The 16,808-nt window shown below is 39.1% G+C and overlaps 1 protein-coding gene across 1 annotated transcript; it reads left to right on the forward strand.

The window, feature by feature from the left end:
* Positions 1-4,149: 4,149 nt before the first annotated feature.
* Positions 4,150-6,449, forward strand: LOC139447743 (uncharacterized). Its single transcript, XM_071229210.1, has 3 exons — positions 4,150-4,443; positions 5,432-5,599; positions 6,136-6,449. Exons 1-3 carry the CDS (start codon positions 4,227-4,229, stop codon positions 6,351-6,353), a joined length of 603 nt encoding a protein of 200 aa, XP_071085311.1. The 5' UTR covers positions 4,150-4,226; the 3' UTR covers positions 6,354-6,449.
* The last annotated feature ends 10,359 nt before the right edge of the window (positions 6,450-16,808 follow it).

Consider the following 16,808-nt stretch of genomic DNA (forward strand, 5'->3'; position numbering starts at 1 on the left):
GTTGGTGATGTAAACAGCTGACGTAACACTGGACTCTTAATGGTTAAATTGTGGTCAGTTGCCATGGTGATAAGATATGGGTAACCAAGCAACACCCGGGGACGGGAAACATGTGATTGACGAACACATACCATTTTGTTACAAACCATTTTACACAGTGTATAGCACGCCACCACCACCACCGCCACCACCATCATCATCATCATCATCGTCATCGTCATCGTCATCGTCGTCATCATCATCATCTTACTTACTTTTTAAGAAGGTTTGCTCATAGTTAAACATTCAATCTAGCACACTTTACCCTTGATAACATCTTTTAATTCTGTGGAGGCCCGTTTCTCGGTCAAAGTGGAGAAGAAAATGAATAATAAAAAACATAAATACAACGACAAACAAGTTTTCCTATCTGTGAACTATTTCTCTTTCAACGGAGAGTTTATAAGACCCTCTGCTTTACGAATATACCATACGGATACGAGTATACAGTCACACACCGTTGTGTCGAACTTTCATGTGTCGAACTAAGGGCTGACTCGAAGTAAAAGCTTCGTCTCTGTGTATTCCTTCTTTATTCAGCATTTCCGTTGTGTCGAACCTCGAATAACTCAAAGTCTTCCGAGAATGCATCTTGTCTGGATAGTAAGTAGTATACGCTTTCAGCGGCCTGTTTAAAGAGATCGGCCTAGTAAAAACCTGTAACATTGTATGCGAGTTCGTCAGAGGATCTTAATCGGTTTAAACTAGGATTCGAACTCATGTACACAGCGGAACCTTGCAGTTCTTTGCACTAAGAGTTGGATTTGAAATTGCGATCCTCATGTTCCTTGAGACGCCACGGGCACGTCTCGCGTTGTGAAATACTCATTGATATGATGTATGTTATATCGCCTGTGATATCCCTACAAAATACGTATACATAATACATTTTAGACACCATCAAACATGGGTGTGTACTTTTGCACTGCAGTTCAGTTAAAGGTGTCGTCTCAAACAGAATGGCAACTGGGAACGCCGTGGATGTATTTTCCCGCATACACATTCACATATGTTGCTGTATCATTCACAGCCGAGTCAGGAGTTGAATCCCAGCGTCTAATTATGATACCATGCATGTTGGTGTCACTGCAGGTGGAAACTGTTTAAAAGACCGGAGTCACTTTGAGATTGTATAAATGAAATACTGATTCATAAACTAAACTGATTCACAACCCAAAGCCTCCTTTATTTCTGACATTGATTAAGATTTATGGCCGAGGAGCAACAAAGGTATTACAGATAACGTGGGAGTGAGGCTATTCCTTGAACCTGGAACCAGGATGCTCTATATTCCTCAGAAATAAACATTAAGCATAAACACTTCTCAATGTATCTTAGACTGACACGCTTGTGCAGGATTGCCAGTGTTTTTGTCATGTCCAATACTTCATTACTTTGGTATTCATGGGGTATTCAGATATTGTTTGCATCTGAGTATAAATACGCGTTATGTGGAAGGGTTGTCCTCGTTAGAAGATAAGGGACATCCCATCCCCGCCCCGCCCCACCCCACCTTCATCCCACTGAACATTCATGTTAATGGTGACAAAAGTATAATTATTAGAAAAACAAGTTTCGTTCCAGGCTGCAATGAACGACATCCTGAGAAACCTAAAGACTGTGCACGGCTGCCTCGCCTCATTTTGCAGAAAGCCCTTGTTTCCTGTATACTCATTCCACATCTTTCAGAATTATATATTGTATTCAAGAAGTCCTCCTCATTATGTATATGAATTTGGTTTGACTGATGTCTGCAACTGGACTTCTGTTCACTCGCTGTGACTCTCTTTACCTTTGACAAACAACACAACAATGTATTAAAACGAGAGTTGGGGAATCCGCTCGCTTAGCAAAGGTACCACAGTACACGACCGACCTACACAAGACCTGAGTGAATAAACAGTCAGTTTATTAGACAGCCATAGAATCTTATATATTTTCAGTCAATTAGAAATGTTTACAATCAATTATTATAGAATGTTTACAATCAGTAATATATATGCGAAGTTCATGATGAACGTGATATAAAATGATTACACAAGATAAATACAACATTAGTCACGATATATATTCGTAAAGTACACAACGTAATACAACAGTTTACATATGACTGAATCTGGTTTACCCGACACACTCTAACTTATACATTACCCGAGTGGGCATTCACACAAGATACATTCAGTTCAGCCACATACATATCCCAAACGGTAAACAATGTAATTACATTAACAGAATTGGCATTATCTATACACAGAAGTAGTACAATGGGATACACAGGTATGACATTTTCCGTTACAAAACAGACTTGAAGTATTGCCAAGGGTAATATCATATAGTTGAGATTTAACATATTTCAATAAAATAACGTGAGTGAAAAAACAGTCAGTTAAATAGACAGCCACAGATGAATTGTGACTGTCTGTCGTCCGTCTTTATACCTATTCTAGCCACTACAGATAATCTCGCTTACTGATTAAAGTTGTTAGTGGCGCTATCTATAGACAACATTATATACATGTAATTGAGTATGATCGAGGCATTAATGATAAAGGTGTTTCCGAGTGAACTTTAATAAGAACAATAGTTTACCATTTCCTGGTATGCCACGTATACGTGTTATTTGTTAAGGGTGGATGGTGAAGATATTAACGTCTTATATGTGTTTGCATATTCTATCAGACCAGCACCATGAGAGATGCGGGTCCTGTCCATATGCGTTATCCCGTTGACCATTGGCAGTCTAAAGAACGTGGTCGTTAGTTGTAATATTCCCTTATTTCACAATTTCCAATTCTTAATATGTGGCATTTAATGTGATCAAATATTTGTCACACTTTGTTCATTTTCCCCATGTTAATAAATGTAAAGTGCACTCAAAGCGAAATATACATGATCGCCCTTTTTATCATATAGTGATATCTACGAAGCATATAGCTCAAGAATTCAAGTGTATGACTGTACAAACTGTAATTTAATTGATACAGGCCTTGGCAGTGGACGGCCGCACAACCCCAGACTACGATGTGTTCCGCGTTTATGACACATTTCTCCAAGAAGATTGTCTGGACTGACAGATAGAGTGCGTCATGTCGAGTCAACAACAACGCATTTCGCTGTTGATGTAGTGAGACAACACCCGTGAACCATATTATTTTGTTTCGTGTTTAACCCCATTGTGCTGGTTTTGAGCATCATCATACAGCTCATTTACATATCAGTGTAAGACTATATAGGCTTTATTAGAAGACCGGGTCTTGTGTGCTGGATATAGTGTATTAAACTTAGGAACAAATATTTCTTAAATTTTGAATATTAGAATTATGATTAAGCCTAATCGTCCCAGTTTTATTAGCAATTACGAAAAATGCAGATATTGCAAGTTCATTAGTAACACTTATTGGAATAGTAACATTATCTCAAATACAAAATATAATATTCAGTAATTGTCCATATTTGAAAATGTTTTGTAATAGGTAACGAAAAGGATAGACCTCTGTTTTTAGGTACGTATACTTTCTTTCAAGGTCAATATTTTTCTACTGATGAATACAATTGCTTCTTGTCGTTTGATATCTGTAAATGAAAAATATTAATTACAATTACGTTTTTTTGTTATTAATCATTGTTCCCCATTTATAATTTAGCACATATAACATATTAAGTCTACTATGGAATGATAAAGCCAAGATATGTTATAAACCTTCAATAAAGAAATTACACTTTGCAAATATACGTTGTAAATATGCATTGTTGGCATACATTTTGCAAACAAAAGTGCGGTGCAACTTTTTACGGACGGTTTCTGGGAAGTTTCCTTTTTTGCGACTCAGCGAAAGTTCCTGATAAACGTTTAAGTGATATATTTTTGTGTCACGTGATTTACCGAGACAAAGTATGTTTACTTATGTATTTTTCTGAGAGGTCAAAGGTTACAGCTTGGGCAAGAAACGGGGATTTCCGAGAATCAGTTATGAGTCACAAATCGCTCATTCCATCTTCTGCCGGGACCAACCAATCAAAAGTGGGTAGCCATTTTTAACCAATCAGAAGAAATGACTTACTAAGAGCAGACGACAAGATGGAATATCCGGTTCGAGTATTGTATATAATGGTAGTTGGTGTTGTTGGATTTTATTCCGGCCCCACCATTGCTAGAGTGAGAGACAAAGTTGGGAAACATTAAGAAGATGGACGCCAAGCTCTTGCTCCTGTTTGTGTCGTCTGCTGTACTTGCCTTGTCGTCCGGTGTCAGCCTTCTCACAACTAAAGCTCCCGATGTCGTCACCCCCGACACAAACGCCGTCGCCCCTGCATATTATGATGGTGTCGACCTGAACACTTTGTCGGATGATGAACTTAACGCCCTCGTTGACGCCGAGGACGAAATACTGAAAGGAGAGCTAGGTGAGTTCTAGTGTATTTACTACTCGACATCCTTGATTTTCCTTTGTATTATATCCCCAATGCATTAGTTATCACATTCGTATGGAGATGCAATGTAAACTGGATAATCGAGGAATATATATGGACACCTGATATTGGAATATATGTACTGAGTTCTAATTATGATATTCGATGGCCTCAGATCGCGTTTTGGCATGTTTTGTTTGATGTAGTCCCGCCATCCTTCTGTCGCATTGTTACGGATTGTATTGTGGCGGTTTATATAGCGCCGTGTCGTCTCTGTGTCAAACCTGATAAATGTTTACAGAATCTAAAACAGGCGCAGATAAAGTTGGACTGGAATTGTTAACAGTATATGGTATAGGTGATAATTATTTTTATAACAATCTTTACATATGGGGAATATACAAGTAAAGAAATTGCGTTCATAATTCATGTGGTAGCCATTTCTATACTTTTTGCCGTGAGGAACTGATAATTGTCAGTTATCTGTCTTCAAAGCCGCGTTAATGAAGTCACTTTCTAACGAGAGAGCGACTGAGAAACATGCAGTTCCTCGTCATAAGAATGTCAAGAATATGTGGAAAACAGTTATCATGTGAATTATTTCGTTTCAAGGAATGCCACTTCATTATTAAAGCAATATTACCATAATTTGTCATTATTAACAGTATATACTCCCTCAGCCGTTAACTCGATTCGGTTATAGGGAATCATGAGGACTTATAAAGAGACTAATAAATTACCCATCTAATTACTTACCACCAGTTTTTGTGTGTGTGAAAGCATAAAACTCGAAGCGGCTAACCACATTTGTGTGGGTCTAGTGTGGGGATTTTACGCGCGCTCTTCTAGATTCAGTTCACGTTGATACTGGACCGTGTGATGTGTACAGTTTTAAGAAGTCAAATCATGGCTTATTTTGTGTGCACAATTGCGACTGAGATTTTAAATGTATCTATTTATATGTATCATTTGACCATTTCAGATATCAAGGCCTACCTCAATGCCGTTGCCGACAAACCCCGCCTCCACAAGCGATGGATCCCACTGGCGCGTGCTGCCTTCTCTGTGGGGCGTTCTCTGTTCCGTAGCTTCTCCCGGGGACGGGTCTCACGGAGCGGGTCGAGACTCACCCGGCAATATAATCGTCGAGGTGAGATTAATATCACTACCATATATCATAGATGTCCACATTCTGGAAATGTTGCGGTTTTTCTGTTTTAACACTGAAACAGGTAATACTGTAACAACAGCAGAAACATCTGAATCGTTAGCAGGAACAGAGGCTGAACGCGGCGTACAGCAGTACTTCAGTTGTTTGAACTTCACAGTGTTTTAGATATTGGGGGAGTAAGCTCCTGTAGCCGTTTACCACCAAAGCGCAGATGTAGTGTTGCTTGTTGTTTAACGCCACAGTTAGCAATACTCCAACTGAATGACGGCGGCCTATAAAACAATCGTCTTTGGTCTTTGTAGCTTGGTAGCATCGAGAAACCTGGTAGCAATAGAAATATCATTATCACTATTATTACCTGTATAACGGGTTCAGGATAAAGTCGACATTTCTTCATCAAAGTCGAATTATAGTGTTTGTTCATATTCATAAGCATTTTTATACCCAGTAGATTTTCTTGACAAATGCACTTGAACCCATATATCTCAGTCATTACATTTTGAATATGTTTTCAGGGAATTATGGTGATGCTGTTCGCGACTTCAACAGACTTAGCCCTAGCAGTACTCGTCCCATCACTGGCAACAAGAACCTGCAGGGTATCACTGGCACGATGGGCCGACACCGTGTTACTGTACGCAACACAAGCAGCAACGGCAGACCCACTCTGGAAATCCGCTCCCCCAAGGCAAACGGCGGCTCTACCGTCCGGAAGTTCAGATACAACGATTAAAATGTATGATCGAGTTGGCATTTGCCAATTCAAGACAAGAAATAAATCCAGTCAATGGGGCACTTGCTTAACGTTTCGAACAAATGGTTATTATGAAGAAACTTTTTCATTGTTTATATTTGATTACAACTGTAAGTAAAGTAAATTTTAACTGAAACATTTAATAATTCATAGTAAGCTTGTGTCCATCTGACATCAGAAGTGAGAGTGAACGTGAAGTTGAACGAATGTTACACATCTTAGATTGATATGTCATAAGCAAGGAAGACTGTAGTGAACGAGTAAATGTGCTTTGACGAGTTCTTATATTTTTTTGTATGTGTATTTTCTTAATAAAAATGATCTATTACATACCTTTTCCTTGTTGACTTTGCATAATATCGTTAAAACAAATGTACCTAGTTCAAAATTGATGCCAATACATGATGAAGGCGGAAGGTCGCTTGTACGATCCTCTTCCGCGTCATACCAAAAGACGTAAAACATGGTACTTGTTGTTACCATGCCTGGAGCTCGGCATTAAGGGGATGAAGCAAGGACTGGTCTGCCCGGAGCCACTATACTGTGTCTGATTGGAGTATCAATGTTAAGCTGTGGTATGATATCCCAGTGGGCCAGCACTGTAAAACCGACATAAGTCAGTCGAACAGTGACAACAGTCAATATAGTTCCAACTGAAATCTATTTCTTAGACAGTGGCGTAACGACGTGTATGTAAATATCAATTGCCTACACATGTTTCTATTGGCCTTTCGCTACAATCCATCGGTCCGCCCGCTTGAGCAACTGCCCTTTATCAGTTCAACACTTCAGTATCTTAGACTATTGTTTGATTTTCTGCATATTCCCGATGGTTAATCCCGATTCGATCGCCGCCTGACAAGGGCGATGACGCATTGTGTTTTGGAAACACTGAACCTATTCTTTTAGCATATATTTGAGTCTTTATATGTATATGTCCACAACATACGCCGTTTTTATCCGTTGTCTTTAACCTGCCGAGAAAACTTCTCATTATATGATAAAGTGAGATCTATGGATCCAGAAATGGATTAGCATCTCAATAGTCTCAGTCAGGGTCTCAACTCTTCCCCAATGAATGTACTGTCCCACAGACTGCACAACACGTATAAGGGATTTATTCTCCCGCTAAGAAATATACTTCCCGAAGGCGGGATACACGTGAAGATCACGTGAACCAATCAGATCTCATTATTCTGAAATGGAGGTATGATAAAGTATTATATCAAGATCACGTGAACCAATCAGATCTCGTCATTCTGAAATGGAGGCATGCTAAAGTATTATATCAAGATCACGTGAACCAATCAAATCTCATTAGTCTGACATGGAGGTATGATAACAATATTTATCGGATCCAGTTTACCAAATCTTAATTCAGGCAAGGCTACCACCCACAACTTCGAATCGACTATGTGACGAGAAATTAACTTGACACGGAAGAGGTAGGGTGTGTTTTTAAAATAGAATTTGGAATCTGAACTTTTAAAGACCATACACGTATCTATAAAGACAAGGAATGTTCGCTGAATTTGTAGTTGACTTTATCCACCAACAAATTAAAACTGGATGGTTACCCATTTCAAAGCACCAAGTTATTCTCTTTTCCCTTTTCTCGCTTTTTCAGTATTCCATATATACTTGGTCTAAGTCTTTGTTTACCCTTTGAAGCTCTTGCTTGCTCGTAAAACCGCCAATTAAAGACCTCATCGTGGAAATCAATTTGGAGCAAATACACATGATGACACAATGGTGGTTGGATATAAACTGAATGGCACCTGCCCTGAAGGCGGGGACGTACAAGGGTTAGTTTGTTTTTGACTGGTGGAGAGCGCCACATTGGTTTCTCTGAAAGTTTTTAAAATGAAATGAGAGTGACTAACTCCGGACATGTTTTAACCAATCGCCTGTCCCATTCTGTGACTTAGTCATGTTTCGTAGTGTAGATATTCCATGCACTTGTTCATTTTGTTTTTAAAAGAGCAAGAGATATTTAGGGGAAATAATCACTAAAATCATTATTTTTACCAGATATTGCAAATTAGCTGTTACTCCGATGGGCAACAAAGTATACTGTAATTGATGCAGTTGATGTTTGTTTGATGTACTTACATTGATCAAAACGTATATAGATGTATGTACTCCTTTGCATTGATTAATGAATGTTTTGTTTGGTATATTAATTTAACCCAGGTCTGTGATTATTTTGTCTTCCTGATCAATGCTGACAGTGAGAGAAGTTCAGTCACCAAAATAAAGTTTATATGAGATGTCGTTCACTGAACATACAGCTTGTGAAATGCCGAAATATTTTGTAACTTCATGTACACTGATAAAGTGAAATATTACTCATACTCGACCCTCTTAGAATAGGTCTCAGCAACACATGCTTGTCGGAAGAGGTGACTAACGGGATCAGGTGGTCATGCTCGCTGACTTGGTTGATGCATGTCATTGTAACCTAATTGCGTGGATTGATGATCATGATATCGATCACTGGATTGTCTGGTCCAGACCCAATTATTTACAGACTGATGTCATATAACTGGAATATTGCTGAGTGTGGCGTTAAACAACAAACCAAGCAGCCAACCAACCTTTGGACCCCCCCCCCCCCCCCCCCCTTTTAAAAATGCTGGATCCGCCCTTGAACACACAAACATTACTCATACTCATGGGCTGTTATCAGCTGATTATGGGCGAAATCATGAGGACATTGGTGATTGTAACATAAATGTAGGTATGTTCCCTGATCTGATTGGTTAAAAAGTGTTGTCGAATGAGCATAACATCGCTGAATTTTTGGGGTCTCATCACCGTGTATGTATACATTAATTAATGGAACTATTTTTGAAATCATCAACATGGAGGAACAGATGGAAATTTACCCTGACTTCCACATCGGAGATTTCGATGAAATATTGAGTGAATGGGGCGACGAGACATTTTCTGAGATAATACAAGAATTTGAAGGTAAATGAAATTTACCTTTTTCCATTAATTACAAAATCATAATCATAAATAATGTAATTTTCTTGGGCTTGGCCAAAGGAAAAAACAAAACAAAATCAATTTTTAACAGAGTAAAAAACATTTATTGCAACTCTATAATGACTTTCATACATCCACCTAATTTTGTTCTTATTATAACCCACAAAAAGCTGTTGAAGCTGAAAACCGTTCTGAGATGGCCCCCGAACTAGGAAATACAGCCAGCGTTTCCGTAGAGCCCAAAGTTCAAGCGTCCAGTCACCGCTTCGCGTCCCTTGATACAAAAGCAGTACAGGACATCGTGGATAGGAACCTCTCCAAATCTACTGGGAGTTAAAATATTTCGACGTAAGCCATTGAAACATAAAAGAATACATAAACAAATAAAAAAAAATTCCTACGCAGATTCGATCAACATCAGCGAGAGTTACCTCCCTTACACCATTGCCATAATAGCAATGTAAAGCGTGACCAATGTGTCATCGCAAAAATTGGCAATAATATAACGAGATTGACCAAAATCTTAACATAAATTAAATATTTCGTTTTGTAAGATTTGAGATATGTTATACTAAATGGATATACGGAAATTTCATTTAAACACGACACCGTAATAATAACGAAATACTCCCACTTACCGTCACATTTGTACCCTGAACACGGCAATCTTTTCACTTCCAGAATGGCTTGGTTTCCGAGGTTTTGAACCCACGTTCGAAGAGCTTCCTGCTTTTCAACTGAATGAGAGACTGAGGTTCTTTTATTCCGAAGTCAGAAATGCTGAGGGAGAACTTTACTCAAAATCGAGTTTTGTTGGGTTGCGTGCTGCCATACACAGGCACATCAGGGGGCCGCCATTTGAGCGCAGCATAAACATTATCCAAGACCGGGAATTTCACACTGCAAACTGCCGTCACTTTACTGTCAAACGCAGGTATTGAATCGCGAGATTTGCAGAATTACCGGCCACAAATCCGATGAATCGTTGAAGTCGTATTCCACTGACTCGTGCTCGTCTCAAAAACGACATTATTCGAACATTTTTCAGAGACAGGAGCAGCTCGCTAACGAACGTAATTTGGTACCTGTCATAGATACAAATATCCTGCCACTGTCCACTGCTCCCGTGAGTAATTTCCAGGTTAATTCTTCTGCTAATTTCCACGGCCTCTCTCACATATGTTATTCTACTGAAACAGTAAACAACTTTTTCAATCCCAGCTAAGCTGCATGTCTGAAATTTGACGTCTCTTGTCACCACCTCAGTTTCAGGCGAGTTGACACTATCTTGTACAGGGGCCAAACAGTATGTACGTCTTTTCTAATTTTGATTATTTGTATTTCATAGTTACGCATAACTACAAATTACAAGTAAGATGAGGAACTGTGATAAAGAATTGAATTTGTGATATTTCCTGTTGTTTGTTTATTTTCTGAGAAATGAGCTTGAACATGTGACCACCCCTTTCGTAAAATGGACCCTCATTATTGGAGTACCTCGAAACCATTGATCGGTTTCGCGGCACCCCATATCATGCATCCTTTCGAAGGTGAGCACGAGGAGACGTATTACTAACGACAGTTTTGTTGTGTCATGCGCTCAGTAAATTAGTTCCTCCTAAATATCGATTTAATTAACGTTCATGTTACAATGTCGATAAATATTTCGTTTTGTAAGATTTGCGTGATGTTATGCTGAATGGATGTACGGAAATTTTTCATTTGAACACTCCGCCTTACGGCGTCGTGTTCAAATGAAATTTCCGTACATCCATTCAGCATAACATCACGCAAATCTTACAAAACGAAATATTTATCTCCTAATTGGGTCATGAACTGTAATTTTGATAAACGTTCTCTGTGATTAAGATGTGCGAGTATTTGTTCCTTTGATTTAAATACCTTTTCTGAACAGCAAAGTCCAGTACATAATCTGGTTCAACTTTGGCTACCGATAAAGCAGACTTCTCAATCAGTTGCAATCTCTTCAACTTTTCTTCTAAATCCGTCACTTGTAATCTCTCCATACTTTCCTCTACTTTTGTCTCAAATTCCATTGTAGAAAACAGCTGTCACGTTCTCCCAAATCACATTTTCCACAGCTGTTTACAAATCAACGTGATCAAAACAAATCACACGTGAGTTAGAAAGCTGCCATATTGGATCTCTAAAATCCACCTAGATCTACGCACCAGGTATTAACCGGACGAAACCAAAAGTTCTCCGTAAGGTTTTTTTCAATTTCAACGAGTAACATAACCTCGCACCTCGGATTATCTGTCCCTCGTGAATAAATGCTGCAAGTCTCTTGCCAAATGCTCGGGATTAACACCCTTCATTCACTCGGGACAGATAATCCGTAATTCCTCGTCGTTCGTTGGTTAGTGTCTAAGGTTTGTGTGAGTGTGTTGAGTTTAACGCCGCTTTTAACAGTATTCCAGTTATATGGCGGCGTGTCAGCTTAATGTGGGAGGAAAGCCCGAAGTGATGCAGGTCTTAGACGTTTACTTTACCACTTCGGTGAAACCCACGAGCACGGGTATGGTGCTGACATTCCTAGAAACATAATCGGGGCGAACCGGCATTCGAACCTACAATCAAAGGCTTCTGGCTTGCCCTAGGGACGCAACTCTGCACAGCAGGGGCGTTGGGGTAACCTGTTAGTTGAAGCGTTCGCTCGTCACGCCGAAGACCGGGTTCGATTCCCCAAATGGGTACAATGTATGATATTGCTGGAATATTGTTTATTGCTAAAAACGATGTAAACCAATATTTACTCCATTACAAAATGCGGATCAGAAAGAAGTTTGGAAACATTTTCGCAGATTAATCTTTTCATAAGGCGATAATTGTATATATACCTGATGACTATACACGTCTACACGTGAGTGTACGTTGATTGTTTTTTGGTATTTAGGCTCATTGGTACAAGCTGTAGCACAGTACATGGGCTTAACTACTTCAATTTGACAGTGGACTTATGTGAAGATCGTTAACTAGGGCAAACATGCAGGTTTTCCATCTGAAGTATATGGTCTATGACACATTTTGACGTTTATCGGACTGTATTATAGACGTGACGTGCACTTACGGACGACTTCCATTATCGTTGGGACACCATTGGGGACGTCGTATTAACATATGACATTCATTATAGTTTAACCCTCACTCATAGAAGGTCCGTGCTCCTTTGAAGACCCGTGAAGATCCGGGTTAGAATTGGTCTTCAGCATCCAATGCTTGCCGTAAAAGGCAACTAGTCCTGTCGTAAGAGGCGAATAACGGGATCGGGTGGTCAGGCTTGCTGACTCGGTTGATGCATGTCACTGTATCCAAATTGCGTGGATCGCAATCGCTGGATTGTCTGGTCCAGACTTGATTATTTACAGACCGCCCTCATATAGCTGGAATATTGCTGAGCGTTGCGTTAAACAACAAACAAACAAACGATCAAACTCCATTTAACTCACACAAAATGAAACTTTAAAGTCAATTCTTTAATTATTTTTGACCATGCATTGTACGCATCATGCATTGTGTTAATTTTTCATGAATTAGAGGCGCTCGGTGACGTCATCAATGTATGTTTAGAGTGATTTACAATTACGTGCGTTTGGGTGTGAGTAATTAACTATGAATCTGTTGCTTCAAATGTGTTTGTTTACAGGTGTTAAGCGATATAAATGTATGCATTCATCGATGGTATTGGCGTTAAAATTGGGAACACGTCCCTGTTGAAATAATTATTGTTTTAATGTCGAAAGCACATGAGACAAATTTAGAGAATTGATCCTATCCTTGGAAAATATGCAGTAAAAACAAAAAGCATACTATCTTCATCAATGTAGACAGTTGCATGGACAATATTAATAATATACCGTGCGAAAACCATGCAGATAATCTCTACGTTTTACAGAACGGACAATACACAGAAACTGTCAACAAATTAATTAAGGCGCTCGTAACCTTTTCGTGACTGTATATAAACAGTTGTAGAGACTTCAACAGACGTGCTATAGTTTCAAGAAGAAGTGGTTTCGTAGAACGCGGGTAAACTGAAAACGGGAATACCGTCCGATACCAAGAAACCTGCCTGCCGATGTTTTTGATTATAGCTGCACCAGGAACACATCCTCCGTCCCGACAACATGTAGGTCAGAGTGCCAGCCAGGACACGGCTGTATAGGAATTACGCAGCTGCGTCATATACCGGAGCAGCATGCAACAAGTCGGGGGTCAAGCGGTCAGCTCAATCGCTGTCCAGGTTGCAGAATGTGCAGGTTGTGGGTTCGAACCTTGAAATCGCCAAGTGTTCGAGCTTCTTGATCTGTGTCACTTTGGTACTTTCTCACACATTCACAAAGGCTAAAGGCTAGTCTGTGATTCAGACCCTGACACAAATATATCTAAACAGCCTTTGCAAGTCTATAATAGTCGGCAAGTCTAGATTTCTGCAGTATCTGAAAGTGAAGAGTCTCTGGGCTAATTTTTATTATATTTTAGTAAGATAATTAAGATAATTCTTTTTCCGTTATATGTGTTCATCTTAGAGATCAGATGTTCGTCTAGCTATATGCCTCCATATTTATATGGTTGTATGGTTATACAATATATGTTCCTATTCTCCTGATAATGTGTTTATTAATTATTAGTTGACGCAGTAATTACATATCGTTTTACTATCTCGATATGGGCATTTGTTGAATTGAAGTCTAAGAGCGGCCTAGGAGACCTTTCGTGTGTTGCATTTGTTTGTGATGTAATAATGCACAGTCGGCATGTATTTTGATGGAGAATGGGGAGTGCCTAACAGCACACACATCATTTGTGTGCCAAGTTTAATGAGCAGAAGGAAGGAATGAAAATAAGTCCAATACCGGTTACATCGTTAGAATATTTGCTCTTCCCATGCAAGTTAGTCTTTTTCGTCCGCTTTGCCACAAAGTCCGGCTGAACACTCTGTATTAATCTCTGCGATGTAGCCCGACATGGAGTCGTTGTTTTACAATTTGATCAAATAGACTATCCAAACGAAATCTATTTGACATATAAAAACAAGCATATTATATGCAGGTACACGTGTAAGTGACTGCTTGTATATTAGGTGCCTGTAATTTTAAGTCATGGAATCTAATCCCTAAATGACTCTCTCTCTCTCCCCACACGGCAATTGTTCTGATTGATGTATTGAAATGTGTTCTTCTTGTTTAAGGTGAAACTATATAATTAAAATTATACAACACTGAGATCCTTAGATCAATTCTAACTGAAATGAGTGAGTGAGTATGGTTTTACGCCGCTTTTAGCAATATTCCAGCAACATCACGGCGGGCCTAACTGAAATGAGCCAGCTGTGCTATTTTAGAATTGATCAATAAAGAAAAGGACATTTCTGCAATCAGCTAATATTTTAACATCTGTATTCATTTATTACTATGTTGATAATGGTAGTCATGCATATCATAAACCTATTTATTATGTGTATCTGACAACAACATCAGCAACAACAACATGTATTCAGATGTTTAGAGACGGTGTTTGCTTCTTATTATAGACATATAGCCTTTTAATTATAGCCATTATAGGTAGCGTTGGAAACATAGTAATCTCGTCCTGATAATAAAATGACTAGCTAAAAAGGATGTGAAGATGCTAAAGAAAGCCAAACAACAACAATAACATAAAAACAAACATTACCTTGTTGTGACCTAAACAATACCATTCTACTAATACAACCGTCTCATGCCTTCAAATATATTGTGCAGTGTTACAGAAAGTGTGCCTCGGTTTGTGACAACTATGTCACGCAACTCGACGTTTGTAGAAAAGTCGCGGTGTGGACAACTGATGACGTTACGCAGCTGAACAAAGAGTGTCTACCTTTCCCCTCAGTATATACACACACGGTCTCTTGGTGATGTAAACAGCTGACGTAACACTGGGCTGTTATTAATGGTGAAATTGTGGTCAGTTGCCATGGTAATAAGATATGGGTAACCAAGCAGCACGCGGGGACGTGAAGCATGTGATTGATGTACACATACCATTTTGTTACAAACCAGTTTACACAGTGTTTCATCATCATCATCATCATCATATTTATTTTTTAAGAAGGTTTACTGGTAGTTAAACTTTTAATCGAGCACACGTTACCCTTGGTAACATCTTTTGACTCTATATAGGCCTGTTTCTTCCTCAAAGAGGAGAAGAAAATGAATAATAAAAAACATAAATACAACGACAAACACGTTTTCCTATCTATACACTATTTCTCTTTCAACGGAGAGTTTATAAGACCCTCTGCTTTACGAATATACCATACGGATAAGCGTATACAGTCAAACACCGTTGTGTCGAACTTTCATGTGTCGAATTAAGGGCTGACTCGAAGTAAAAGCTTCGTCTCTGTGTATTCCATCTTTATTCAGCATTTCCGTTGTGTCGAACCTCGAATAACTCAAAGTCTTCCGAGAATGCATCTTGTCTGGATAGTAAGTAGTATACGCTTTCAGCGGCCTGTTTAAAGAGATCGGCCTAGTAAAAACCTGTAACATTGTATGCGAGTTCGTCAGAGGATCTTAATCGGTTTAAACTAGGATTCAAACTCATGAACCTTGCAGTTCTTTGCACTAAGAGTTGGATTTGAAATTGCGATCCTCATGTTCCTTGAGACGCCACGGGCACGTCTCGCGTTGTGAAATACTCATTGATATGATGTATGTTATATCGCCTGTGATATCCCTACAAAATACGTATACATAATACATTTTAGACACCATCAAACATGGGTGTGTACTTTTGCACTGCAGTTCAGTTAAAGGTGTCGTCTCAAACAGAATGGCAACTGGGAACGCCGTGGGTGTATTTTCCCGCATACACATTCACATATGTTGCTGTATCATTCACAGCCGAGTCAGGAGTTGAGTTGAATCCCAGTGTCTAATTATGATACCATGCTGGTTGGTGTCACTGCAGGTGGAAACTGTTTAAAAGACCGGAGTCACTTTGAGATTGTATTACACATTAAGTTGACAAGGCGTCATATAAATGAAATACTGATTCATAAACTAAACTGATTCACAACCCAAAGCCCCCTTTATTTCTGACATTGATTAAGATTTATGGCCGAGGAGCAACAAAGGTATTACAGATAACGTGGGAGTGAGGTTATTCCTTGAACCTGGAACCAGGATGCTCTATATTCCTCAGAAATAAACATTAAGCATAGACACTTCTCAATGTATCTAAGACTGACACGCTTGTGCAGGATTGCCAGTGTTTTTGTCATGTCCAATACTTCATTACTTTGGTATTCATGGGGTATTCAGATATAATCATTGCACATCTTTCAGAATTATATATTGTATTTAAGAACCCCCCTCATTATAGATATGAATTCGGTTTGACTGATGTCTGCAGTAACCTTTATACACAACTCGTTCA

The sequence above is a fragment of the Haliotis cracherodii genome, unplaced genomic scaffold (genome assembly GCF_022045235.1).
Source record: "Haliotis cracherodii isolate W230 unplaced genomic scaffold, xgHalCrac1.p SCAF_10, whole genome shotgun sequence".
In the NCBI taxonomy this organism is placed as follows: domain Eukaryota; kingdom Metazoa; phylum Mollusca; class Gastropoda; order Lepetellida; family Haliotidae; genus Haliotis; species Haliotis cracherodii.